The following is a 14,388-nucleotide window of genomic DNA, read 5'->3' on the forward strand; positions in this document are numbered from 1 at the left end:
TTGCTACTCTTATTTTTCCACCTTCATTATGGTTAACCAGATAACTTCATGCACGTAAAAACCAGTTGAAACAAGACTGGGATAGCACTGAGACAGGTAGCACTTAATGTAGGCATTGTAAATACTACAAGTGCACCAAAAGTAATATTGTGGCTAGTAAAGGTGTTTAGAACATTATGTGCAGTTATGTAAAAGAGAAAAAGTTGTAGGCAACTGAGAGAAAATAATGGTGAGAGTCAACTTTGCTCTAATTATATTGCTTTGGTAATGCCCTTCTGGAGTTGTGTTTTTCATTTTGTAAGCTATTTTCAAATCATGTGCTGAAACCACCATTTCACCCACCGGTCCAGTAGTATGTACAAGGCATATTTTTTAAGTACCGTTTTGAAATTAAAAGAAGACGTGCTAAGATATCTCAATAATTTTATTTTTACATGAAAGCCTGTACCTTAATTGCGCACTGACACCATTACAGTCTGATTCTTCCTTGTTTACATTGTGTACTGAGTGTTTAAGATGCCTCTGATAATCGTGAGTCCCGCCGACTGTGAAGTACGGGCTGTTATAAGATTTCATAGTGCTAAAGGACTAAAAGCAATCGATATTCATCATGAGACCTTTGCAGTTTACGAAGAAAACATTATGAGTGATGGAATGGTAAGAAAGTGGGTGAGATCATTTAAAGATGGCCGCACAACAATGAACAAAGGAGTGGGCACCTTCGGTCGTTAATGAAAGTTTGGTGCAGGAAGTGGACAATAAGGTGAGAGAAAACGGATGCTTTACAATTTCCTCCTTGTGGGATGACTTTCCTAATGTTTTGTATGGGGTTGTGACCGAGCACTTGAATTACCAAAAATTGTGTGCAAGTTTGGTACTGAAAATGTTGATGGGTGTGCCAAAACCACACGTTTAGACAGTGCATCGACTTTCCTTGAGCGGTACCACAATGACGGTGATGATTTCTTAAGCCAAATTGTTATGGGCAATGAAACATGGGTGACCTACATCACGCCAGAATCAAAGCAACAGTCCATGGAAGTTGAGCAAGGGCATCGTTTTGCTGCAAGACCATGCCTGTCCGCATGTGGCGAATCAGACCAAAGATCTCCACATCTCTTCGATCAGAAACTCTAGATCATCCTCCATACAGCCCCAATCTTGCGCCTAGTGACTACCATCTGTTCCTGCACTTTAAGAAACACCTGGGTACCGAGCGAGGTGGCGCAGTGGTTAGACACTGGACTCGCATTCGGGAGGACAACGGTTCAATCCCACGCCCGGCCATCCTGATTTAGGTTTTCTGTGATTTCCCTAAATCACTCCAGGCAAATGCCGGGATGGTTCCTCTGAAAGGGCACGGCCGACTTCCTTCCCCATCCTTCCCTAATCCGATGAGACCGATGACCACGCTGTCTGGTCTCCTTCCCCAAACAACCAACCAACCAAACACCTGGGTGGTCAGCGTCTTCAAGACAACGACGAAGTCAAAACTGTGGTGATGCAGTGGTTAACAAGTCAGGCGGCAGACTTCTATGAGGAGGGTATTCAAAACCTGGTACAACGTTATGACAAGTGCCTCAATATTGGTGGAAATTATGTAGAAAAGTAGATTAAGATACAAGCTTTCATGTAAAAATAAAATTATTGAGATATCTTAGCACGTCTTTTTTTAATTTCAAAACGGTACTTACTTAAAAAAACACGCCTCGTAAGATACTTGATGGTGTAATAGCTGTTGGGGTTACTAAAAGGAGCTTAGATCACTTGATGCACAAAATGTTGCATGGTATGTCAGTCATGATGAACAGAAGTGAAGAGTTCCAGTGCCAAAGATACTTTTCTCATTTTATTTAGAATAATGAATTTGATTAATGTGTGAAAATGTAATGAAAGATGGAGATAGTAAATTTCTCTCTATGGTGTAAATGTTTTGTGTTATCAATTTTATTCTGTTTTGTTGAGTCATAATAAGCCTAATTACCCAAAATAATTTCATTCAAGATGTGTTACTGTTGTTGTTGGAGATTTTATCTCTTGTTGTTCACGAGAGCACGTGGGTCAACAAGATTTTTAATAACCCACTTCAACATTTTTTTCCCATGAACAGCTAAACAATAAATACTGCCATAATTGAATTGGAAGGGGAGGTCATGTCCCATGGCCAGTGCCATTGCTGGATTTCACCCTGTGTATTTTATCCTGTGCAATTATACGAAGTCAGTGGTGTCTGCCGTATAAGCTTGCTGATAGTGTCGTAGATGTCTGTCTCTTTGTAAAACAGACCGCCGGGATATTTGAGAGAGTACGGCAAAATTTCATGTCCATTGTAATACTTGCATTGAGAATAACTACCATCACTTTGAACAGGTACTATAGGCTTAAGTTTTTGTACAAAAAAGGGGGGCAGAGAGAGAGAGAGAGAGAGAGAGAGAGAGAGAGAGAGAGAGAGAGAGAGAGAGAGTTTTTTATACAATGTTCTTTTACAGCCAAGTTGGAAAAACCACAATGAAAAACTTCAGTGCCCTTTAGCTGACTTTATTAGACAATGAAGAAAATGCAGAAAGTGACCAAAAATGTGGACATACTGAAAACCCAATGCACTACCCTGTTGTTGTTGTGGCCTTCAGTCCTGAGACTGGTTTGATGCAGCTCTCCATGCTACCCTATCCTGTGCAAGCTTCTTCATCTCCCAGTACTTACTGCAACCCACATCCTTCTGAATCTGCTTAGTGTATTCATCTCTTGGTCTCCCTCTACGATTTTTACCCTCCACGCTGCCCTCCAATGCTAAATTTGTGATCCCTTGATGCCTCAGAACATGTTCTACTAACCGGTCCCTTCTTTTTATCAAGTTGTGCCACATACTCCTCTTCTCCCCAATCCTATTCAATACTTCCTCATTAGTTATGTGATCTACCCATCTAATCTTCAAAATTATTCTGTAGCACCACATTTCGAGAGCTTCTATTCTCTTCTTGTCCAAACTATTTATCGTCCATGTTTCACTTCCATACATGGCTACACTCCATACAAATACTTTCAGAAACAGGCAGCCATATCGAGTATTCCACGGTTACTCTGCAAGGTCACATTACTACCATTGATTATGTGACCTTTTGCCTGACAAAGTCCACCTATGATACAATGTTTGTTCCGAATGGTGGTAGTGGTGTGTCCCAAGAAGACAGGGCCCCAGTGCACGACTTCCTGACACTTAAATCTATACTCGATGTTAAAAAATTTCTCTTCTTCAGCAGTGCTTTCCTTGCCATTGCCAGTCTACATTTTATATCTTCTCTACTTTGACCATCATCAGTTATTTTGCTCCCCAAATAGCAAAACTCCTTTACTACTTTAAGTGTCTCATTTCCTAATCTAATTCCCTCAGCATCACCCGACTTAATTCAACTACATTCCATTATCCTTGTTTTGCTTTTTTTGATGTTCATCTTATATCCTCCTTTCAAGACACTGTCCATTCTGTTCAACTGCTCTTCCAAGTCATTTGCTGTCTCTGATAGTATTACAATGTCATCGGTGAACCTTAAAGTTTTTATTTCTTCTCCATGGATTTTAATACCTGCTCCAAATTTTTTCTTTTTTGTTTCCTTTACTGCTTGCTCAATATACAGATTGAATAACATCGGGGAGAGGCTACAACCCTGTCTCACTCCCTTCCCAACCACTGCTTCCCTTTCATGCCCCTCGACTCTTATAACTGCCATCTGGTTTCGGTACAAATTGTAAATAGCCTTTCGCTCCCTGTATTTTACCCCTGCCACCTTTAGAATTTGAAAGAGAGTATTCCAGTCAACATTGTCAAAAGCTTTCTCTACGTCTACAAATGCTAGAAACGTACGTTTGCCTTTCCTTAATCTTTCTTCTAAGATAAGTCGTAGGGTCAGTATTGCCTCACGTGTTCCGATATTTCTATGAAATCCAAACTGATCTTCACCGAGGTTGGCTTCTACCAGTTTTTCAATTCGTCTGTAAAGAATTCGCATTAGTATTTTGCAGCTGTGACTTATTAAACTGATAGTTCTGTAATTTTCACATCTGTCAACACCAGCTTTCTTTGGGACTGGAATTATTATATTCTACCTACGTAATGTGATATAGGAAAGCTGTTGACATTCTCATCTCGGAATGGATAAGATGGATAAGTACATGTCCTGTTTGGTTTTCAGGGGAATTTTATACCATTCTTCTTGCAAAATAGTGCCAAGTGGAGGCAGATAGTGATCATGCACCCTTCTCTCCAAAGTAGGCCACAAAGGCTCAATAATACTGAGATCTGGTGACTGTGGTGGCCAGGGGAGATGCAAAAATTTATCCCCGTACTGACATGCTCATAAAACCAGTCCCGGAACATACTAGCTTTGTGCACTGGGGCCCTGTCTTCTTGGAACACACCACTACCACCATTCGGAACAAACATTGTATCATAGGTGGACTTTGTCAGCCAAAAGGTCACATAATCAATGGTAGTAATGTGACCTTGTAGAGTAACCGTGGAATACTCGATATGGCTGCCTGTATCATCACTAAACCCGTGCCGTGTTCCCCCCTTGGGATGTGAACTCCCCCAGAGCTTGGAAACAGTGTGGAACAAGGCTCATCTGACCAAATGACATTCTTCTTTTGCTCTGTAATCCAGGTTTTATGGCTTTGGCACCACATTTTTGTGTTATGGGCTTGCCTTGCAATTCCTTGCTTGAGGAACTCACTTCATGTTGTTTTGGTACTGACAGGATTTGCAATAGTGACATTCAGTTCTACAGTGACTTTTGCAGCTGTTGTCCTCTTATTTTTCATCACAGTTCTCTTCTGTGATTGTCTGTCTCAGTGACTCTGCACACACTTTTACCTACGTTGTGACTTAACAAATGATATTTTTCTGCTTCCTCTGTATGTGATATAAATCTTCAGCGTTTTACCTCTTGGAACACCAAACACTTCAACTTCTTTGGCTACAGGAGCACCCACCATACAGGCACCAAACATTTGCCCATGTTCTAATTCACTTAGTTCCGATGTCATGCGCTCACAGCTACACGGAACACAGTTCTGACCATGACTGAAACTTGCAATGTATTGAGGGCACTGCACAGGTTCCCTTTGTGGTCAAATATAATAGCACAACCTGCAGGCTTGGCTAACATTTGCCTTTATGTTCAAGCATGCATTTTCACAGTGTTCATGTATTTTTGTCCCACCTATGTATTCTGTCCAGGTATTGCGAAATGAAGATGGTACCACAACATGCAAGATGTTCATTTTAACTAAATACATTGAGATATCTCGAAAACTACACATAGGATTAAAAAAAAAAAAAAAATTATACAGTGAAACCCCGCTTTTACACTTTCCAAGGGACTTCAAAATAATGGTGTAAAAGGGGGAAAATGTAAAATGTGGGAAATAACGTGTTAAGCTGTAAAAGTTACATATAGGATACCGCCTTGCATTTTCGCAATTTATGTATGATGTATGAATATAACAGGCATCAAAAGGCTTTGCAGGGACTTGTTTATTTTCTGATAAATGTCTATTATCTAATAAAAACCACTGATGTAACTGGAACTGATAATTGTCTGGGAAGTCGGAATGTTTGACTCAATTTCATACATCATAATTGATATTTTTGAAAGCCTGCGCTGTCATTCATTATTTAAATAATAAAATACCACACTAGTTATGTACTTTTTCGTGCTTAGCATAGTGCATTTTGAGAATTTTTTCTCATTGTCGAATGCAAATATATGCATAGGTATTTTGCGTGTGAATGTGTGTTATTCTGCGTCTCTTGCATTGTAGTCATCTTTTTGAAGTTATCAGGTACTGTGCCTCCTCAGTCATGTGTAAAACCACACACATGCAAACTATCAGTAACATTGTTTGTTTGTGTAAAATCACAAAAAATACATACGTAAATACTGCACTTGACAACGAGAATAAATTCTCGAAACACGTTTTGCACAGCTTGAAGGGGGAGGGGGGGAGTAAATGGCACTGTGTTTAATCTAAAAACATTTGAGCAATGCAACGTAAATGATGGTGTTGACTAGCACTACAAGTGGCCAAACGCTGAAACATGCTAAATCTGGTTCGATAAAGGTGTCAGTGATCACAGCAATTACGAAACCGCGTTTGTGCAGTAGAGAGAGTTGGCAAATGGTTGTGATTGGTCATGGTACCTTTATTCGAATGAACCTAGTTACTCCCATCAGCCGGCATGCCAATTAGAGCTTGGCAGCAGTGGGAATGTGGCACGAACTGTTCCAACTTTTACACTTTACCAGTTTAGATCCACTGAGTAGAGTGCCCTGGTATCAAGAAACTTAACCACGTACTATTTGTATAATATTTGTAAACACTACTGGATGGCCAACATCATGTCAGTGTCATTTTTTTTCTCCACGAACATTTTTTTGTAATGCGTAAATCGCAGGAAAATTATAAATGTGTTGACGCAAAATTGGATGCAAATTAACACTATGGACATAGGAAATTTGATGGAAATGATAAAAAAAAGTCGTAAACAGTGGGAAAACATAAAAGTGGGGTTATACTGTAATTTCAATTTCTTTGTCTCTGGGGGACAACCAACGATAGCAAACTCAACCTCCCACCCCATCCTGTGCACGGGTGGCAGGCAGGGGGCAGAATCTTGAAATCTTCAATGGTAACCCCCCTTTTTTTATTGCAGATTTTTTCGCCACAGATTCGAGGAATAGAAATGGTACTTAATCATAATTTACGACATGCTACTCAGTGGCCCAGGAATATCCAATGCCACATGGGATCCCACCTCCATGCTGTGAGGATAGGACAGGCTAATATTTCACAACTCCTAACTGGAAACTGCATTCGCAATGTTGTATTCCTCTGACATATCGGACAGGGGACTACTTGACATGCACTATGGCCGTGTAGCAAACTGAGACATATCAAACAGGTAGTACACTGTGTTATGAGTCCATGTACCAAGCAGACATAGAACAGATAGAAGCTCTAAACATTGCAATATTTGCACAGTGTTTATCTCCTTCACACCTTCATACCATTCTGAGAACAGATGTGCATGTGGGTGATGAATGTTGCAACTACAGAAGGAAAAAATGAAATGATACTGATTTATGGAGAATGTAGGAGAAGGATGTAGGTTGCAGTAGATACTGGGAGATGAAGAAGCTTGCACAGGATAGAGTAGCATGGAGAGCTGCATCAAACCAGTCTCAGGACTGAAGACAACAACAACAACAACAACAACATAGGAGAAATGTCAAGGCCTTGTATGCCGAGCATATTCCAGAGAAAGATCACTCTCGTTCGTTCTTTTACAAGGTTGTGAACGCCTTTATATCTGATGGCATTGTACGGACCGGCAAAAGGAAATTGAGCAACTGTGTTACAGGAGAAGCTAATGAAATGCTGTACTAGCAGCAGTGCACTACAACCCATGGATAAGCACCTGGCAACTAAGCCATGATTCCAGTATGTCCGTAGATAGTATTGTTACAATACCGCATTGTCATAAGCATCATTCATACCACGTGTCACTGCATCAAGAACTTCATGGCACTGATTTCCATAACCGGATAGTGTTTTGTGTGTAGGCACATCAACAAATGCAAACGACCCACATGTTCTTTGCCAAGGTACTATTTTCTGATGAATCTACATTCACAAACCATGGCAGAGTTAACTGATATAACATGCGGTACTGGAATGTAGACAATCCCCACTGGTTACAGCAAGTTGACCATCATCGTCCTTGATCGGTTAACGTATAGTGTTGCATCATTGGGGAACAAACTCATTGGTCTGTATTTTGTTGACGGCACATTAAATGTATGCAAATATTAAACATTTTTGGAACAGGAACTACTGGTACTAATGCAGGATGTCAACAATGTATGTGGTTTCAGCATGACGGTTGCCCAACACATTATGCAGTTGTGATTAAAGCAGTTTTCTTGTGGTGTATAATGAAACTTTTCTACTTAGGACCACATGTAACAAAATCACTGGTAAGGTTAAATGGATAACTGTGGGTATAAAAATTTCTAGTGCTAGGAAGAGGCAGCTACATAATGAACTGAAATATAATAAAAACCGGTATTTTACTGAATATATTAGACGTTATAAAGCTACCTTCAAAAAAGTTGTGAAAGCAGCCAAACAAATGGCAAACAATAAGTTTATTTCACAACATAAAGTAAAACAAAGGCAGTGTGATCTGTTGTCAAATGAGATGTTAGGTGTTAGAATTAATAGAAATGGAAATACCTAGGATTAAAGTAAATGATAGCCTTATTGTAAACCCAGCTCAAATATTGGAGTGTTTAAATGAATTCTTCATAAATGTGGCAAAGTCAGATGTTGATATAGTAGAGTATCAGAGTAAAGTGAACCCCTTTGGACTCCAGCAAGGAGCTGAGTATCTCACAGATTTTAAAAAAATCGCAATAAAGCATGTGGAAAATATTATATTATCATTAAAAAATAAAAACTCAGCTGGTTGGGACAGGATACTGACTTAAGTGCTTAAAGCAGTCTCTCACATAATAGCACCTCCACTAATTAAAATAATTAATAAATTTTTTGAACAGGGATGATTTCCTGATGTGCTGAAGTATGCTGAAGTCAGACCTCTGTTCAAGAAAGGGTCAAGGGAAGACATAGGAAACTATCATCCTATTTCTATTCTTCCAATCTTGTCAAAAGTGTTTGAAAAAGTAGCTGTAAACCAGATAAAAAATTCTATTGTAAAAAATGTTATTATTATAAATAATTTGCATTCCAACCCGGAAAAAACACCCTGGATGTAGTAAATAACTTTATTGAAAAGATATGCAAAGCACTGGACCAGAGGAGTAAAGTTGCTGGTATTTTCGACACTGTAAACCATGCCTTGCTTATCTACAAATTAGATAAATATGGGATTAAGGGAAATACTCTCAAATGCTGTATGTAAACATCAGCTTTCTATGTTTACAGTAAATTTTACCAAAGTTTTGACGTGTCCCCTGTACCTGAATCAAATTATTTTGATTATGTATGTTATGAAACTAATAAACCACAATTCACAATTTAAAAAAAATCGAAACACAAGAGGTATTAGGCCATATTTACACTGGTTGGTGAATCACCAGAACTGGCCCTATTAATTGGCCTGTGGGGTATTTAAAAGAATAGGTGAACCAGCAAGTGCCAACAGGCCGTTAAGACCTGGTCGACTGTATCAGAAAGGCCTGTGCTGACATCCCCACAGATATGCTTCTGTCCTGTGTATGGTCATTTGGAAAGCGAGTCACTAAGGGTATTGAAGTTGGTGGTACTACATTTGAACACTTACCCTAATTGGAAATGTACAGTAGCGTTTACCTCGAGCCGTGCCCACAGTGGTACTGTTGTGACTGACAATTTGCAATTTTTCACAAACACAACTTTTATTCATGTAAGTTCACAAGGTTGATCACTGAACATACCAATAAAAGGTAATAATAATGAAAAAAAAAAAAATCTCCTGGTTGAGGCAAACAAAAGCTCACTTCCTAATTTTCCACAAAGGTTCGTGGTAAACCACACACACACACACACACACACACACACACACACACAAGCTCACTTCTAATTTTCCACAAAGGTTCGTGGTAAACCACACACACACACACACACACACACACACACACACACACACACACACTCTCTCTAGTAAAGTCCAATTCCGAGACGAAGATGTAATCTTAAACGGTCGCAGTACATGAGGTCATCATCCGGTGTGAACTGAACTTCAGGCCTGGTTCTAGGCCCTAAATAGCTGTCTCCAGCTAATCAGGTTTTGGTGTAGTGATACTTCCTATAGGCCGTGGCTCAGGCTTTTCCTGAATGTCTGTTTCAATTATCTTTTTTTATAAATAGCCGATGTTTACCATGGTGCTTTTGGGTACGCCTTGGGCATAGACAATCTCATCCTCTGTGGTGTTATGTGGGTTGCCGGCCCTCAGGGGCTACTTTGGCTCCGGTATAACAGGTACGTTAAGTCATCCATGTTCAATATGTCAGGAATACAACCTTGCGAATGGGGTTTCCAATTAGAAGTTAAGAAATAATGGCCTGTCCTACCCTCGCAGCGTGGAGCTGAGGGTCTCATGTACCACTGGATATTCAAGGACCATTGAGTAGCATAATTTAAATTATAATTGTGTATCCATTTCTGTTCCTCTGATTACAGTGCAACCTGTGGTGAAGAAAGTGCTTTAGACGAAACATATGTAGGTTTTGCAATAGAATCATAATCTGCAATAAAAAATGTGAGTTCCCATTGAAGATTTCAAAGTTTTTTCTGACACTTACGCACGGGGTTGAGTGGGGGGGTGGGGGGGGGGACAACTATGACATCGTTGGGTGTCCCACTTTGAGACCTAAAAATTAGAATAACAACTTTTTTTGATCCAGTGTGTAGTTTTCGAAATATTTCAATGCCTTCAGCTAAAATGAACAGTCTGAAGACAAGAAAAGTTTCAGTGGTAATATATGCAAGGACACACTTTTCCTTGGGATTGAAAGCAGTCTTTTTTTTACCAGTATTCATATTTGTATCCTACAACCCATTCTAATGGTCACATTTGCAAAGATCATAGCATTTAGATTATAGTGTGCTTCTAATGTTTTAAGATGGTTATGGTAATGAACAGCTGTGGGTTATAATGATGAAGGGCAACAGAGGAGGAGAGCCCCTTGTTCAATGGATTTTTTTGTTTGATTTGTTGCCTTCTTATGTTTTTTTAGAATACAGTATCATGTACGCTTTATTGAGTATTAAGCTGCTGCTTCACTCATTCTAGCATTTTTCTTGTTATTTATTTCTTTATTCTTTCTTTGTTTCTGTGTTTTTCCCCCCTACCGGTTGTTAGCTAATAGAAATGATTTTGCGGTCTTGTTTATTTAATTACTGTAATATTTCCTAGCATACATTTGTTAACATTGAGTGATAAATAAGTGTGTTTTTATTCAACAACTGTGTAGGTAATGCATCTGGCTGAAGACTTGCTGGACAAACTTCAGTTGGCAATGAAGGGTAAAAATGATGATGAGCAGTGTGTTGGCCCATGCTTTTTAGAGCTCGCTGAAAGAATGAAGACAGTGTATGGTCAGTACTGCATGAATCATGATGAAGCTCTTCTGTTACTAGAAAAGGTGAGCAGTTTATGTTTGTTGTATTTAAAACAAAATTTTTTTTACTGTTGTCATGGAAACTATCTCTTAGAAGAGCACTGTGGAAATATATCAGTTTGTCATATTAGTAGAACCTGAATGATCAGTTACTTTCTGTTAAGTCTTGTTAATGTAGAATTGATTAAAATATACACTCCTGGAAATTGAAATAAGAACAACCTGAATTCATTGTCCCAGGAAGGGGAAACTTTATTGACACATTCTTGGGGTCAGATCCATCACATGATCACACTGACAGAACCACAGGCACTTAGACACAGGCAACAGAGCATGCACAATGTCGGCACTAGTACAGTGTATATCCACCTTTCGCAGCAATGTAGGCTGCTATTCTCCCATGGAGACGATCGTAGAGATGCTGGATGTAGTCCTGTGGAACGGCTTGCCATGCCATTTCCACCTGGCGCCTCAGTTGGACCAGCGTTCGTGCTGGACGTGCAGACCGCGTGAGACGACGCTTCATCCAGTCCCAAACATGCTCAATGGGGGACAGATCCGGAGATCTTGCTGGCCAGGGTAGTTGACTTACACCTTCTAGAGCACATTGGGTGGCACGGGATACATGCGGACGTGCATTGTCCTGTTGGAACAGCAAGTTCCCTTGCCGGTCTAGGAATGGTAGAACGATGGGTTCGATGACGGTTTGGATGTACCGTGCACTATTCAGTGTCCCCTCGACAATCACCAGTGGTGTACGGCCAGTGTAGGAGATCGCTCCCCACACCATGATGCCGGGTGTTGGCCCTGTGTGCCTCGGTCGTATGCAGTCCTGATTGTGGCGCTCACCTGCACGGTGCCAAACACGCATACGACCATCATTGGCACCAAGGCAGAAGCGACTCTCATCGCTGAAGACGACACGTCTCCATTCGTCCCTCCATTCACGCCTGTCGCGACACCACTGGAGGCGGGCTGCACGATGTTGGGGCGTGAGCGGAAGACGGCCTAACGGTGTGCGGGACCGTAGCCCAGCTTCATGGAGACGGTTGCGAATGGTCCTCGCCGATACCCCAGGAGCAACAGTGTCCCTAATTTGCTGGAAAGTGGCGGTGCGGTCCCCTATGGCACTGCGTAGGATCCTACGGTCTTGGCGTGCATCCGTGCGTCGCTGCGGTCCGATCCCATGTCGACGGGCACGTGCACCTTCCGCCGACCACTGGCGACAACATCGATGTACTGTGGAGACCTCACGCCCCACGTGTTGAGCAATTCGGCGGTACGTCCACCCGGCCTCCCGCATGCCCACTATACGCCCTCGCTCAAAGTCCGTCAACTGCACATACGGTTCACGTCCACGCTGTCGCGGCATGCTACCAGTGTTAAAGACTGCAATGGAGCTCCGTATGCCACGGCAAACTGGCTGACACTGACGGCGGCGGTGCACAAATGCTGCGCAGCTAGCGCCATTCGACGGCCAACACCGCGGTTCCTGGTGTGTCCGCTGTGCCGTGCGTGTGATCATTGCTTGTACAGCCCTCTCGCAGTGTCCAGAGCAAGTATGGTGGGTCTGACACACCGGTGTCAATGTGTTCTTTTTTCCATTTCCAGGAGTGTACCTTACCTCCAATAAAGATGATAATGGATAGAGTTGGGTCATGCCTGTACGTGGATGTTTTGTAAGTATTTTTGTTTCCATTTAGACAAATTCTGGTATTTTTCCACTTACATCTGGTACATGTACATCACAATTATGGATAAATACACTGAGAAATAATTTTATCACCAACAGATAGGACCCACTTCTTCTCATTATTAAGTTTTATCTACTGTTAAAGAAATATCACACACATCCAGAGAGCTAGTTGTTTGCTGCAAACAGGACAAATGATTTAGAAATCATAGTGCATCCAGAACATTTTATCGCCACATGAATAGTAGAATAAAGAGGTTTCCCCCCCCCCCCCCCCCCCCCCGACAAATAGTTTCAGATTGATAAGGCAGTACAGAAATTTGCATTGTCATGTGTAGTAGTAGAATTCCCTTAGGATCATTCAGTTTGTGAAAGTGTGAATAGGATTTAACATTCTCATTATGTGAATGTAGTCTGATGTTGATTTGTTTTATTGCCAGGTTTATAAAGCTGTGCGAGTGTTAATTCCCCACACTTAACACTTAAGTGACCAAGCCTGGGTGTAGCACAGGCAACAGCATTGTGTTCAAAATACCACACTTGAGTATAGTGGTATGGCATAATCTTCTGGGCAGTTCACCACTGTTGGTAACAGTCTTTGCAAGTCAGAAAAAGGTTGTGTGAATTTTGTGTGCAGTGTCTCCAAGAACCTGTGTCATAATTTGTTTAAGCAAATAGGGTTAGTAACTACTCCTTCACAACATCTATTTTCAATCATGACATTCATGCTTCACAATCCTTCTCAATATGAAACAAATGAATCAAACCATCATTACAACACAAGAAGGGAACACGACACACTGGGACCTTAAAAATTTGTCTCTGGTGCAAAAAGGCATAAAATACACATGCACAAAAATCTGCAACAGATTTCCAATTAATATGAAGTGTCTACGACATAATAATATACCATTTAAAGCTAAGCTAAAGGAATTCTTGCTTGAAAAAAGTTTCTATTCTCTAGATGAATACTTTAGCAGAGGTGGAAAAGATAATTTCCCATGCATTTCTGTGTATTCAGGCTTTACTGTATCTTGCTGCTTTAATTACATTAATTTGTGTTCTCAGCCACAGCCTTCATGCGTAAAACAGAGACACACACCATTCACACACAAGCAAGCACACCTTACGCACACACGGCAGCCAACTCCAGCATCTCGGGCTGGCATGTAACATCATGTGGGATGCAAGCAGCAATCTGGAGGGGGCAGGGAAGGTGAAGGGATGGTGTACGAGTGGGGAGAGAGACAAACACTGTCTGGTGAAGTGTGCAGGTATTAGAATGCCAAAAGGTGCAGTGTCAGGAGGTTGTGGGGCAGGGAGGTGAGGGAAAAAGGAGCAAAACAGGATAGGAGCAGGGAAAGATGTGCGGATGCATTGGCAGAGGGCTGGACATAAACAACAGGGTGGGAGGTGAAAATGAGGAGGAGATGATAGTACAGAGAGGGTGTAAACTGTTGGGTGGAGAGTGTGGGGACAGTGTGTTACTGTAGGTTGAAGCTGGGATAATT

General features: G+C 41.1%; 1 protein-coding gene across 2 annotated transcripts in view; it reads left to right on the forward strand.

The window, feature by feature from the left end:
* LOC126183634 (dynamin-binding protein-like) overlaps positions 1 to 14,388 on the forward strand; it is a 241,347-nt gene that overhangs the window by 71,715 nt on the left and 155,244 nt on the right. For both annotated transcript variants that reach the window (XM_049925755.1, XM_049925756.1), the window contains exon 11: positions 11,038 to 11,208. In XM_049925755.1, the coding sequence (XP_049781712.1) occupies positions 11,038 to 11,208 (171 nt within the window). The remainder of the gene's footprint in view (positions 1 to 11,037; positions 11,209 to 14,388) is intronic.

This window comes from Schistocerca cancellata, chromosome 4 (genome assembly GCF_023864275.1).
Source record: "Schistocerca cancellata isolate TAMUIC-IGC-003103 chromosome 4, iqSchCanc2.1, whole genome shotgun sequence".
Lineage (NCBI taxonomy): Eukaryota > Metazoa > Arthropoda > Insecta > Orthoptera > Acrididae > Schistocerca > Schistocerca cancellata.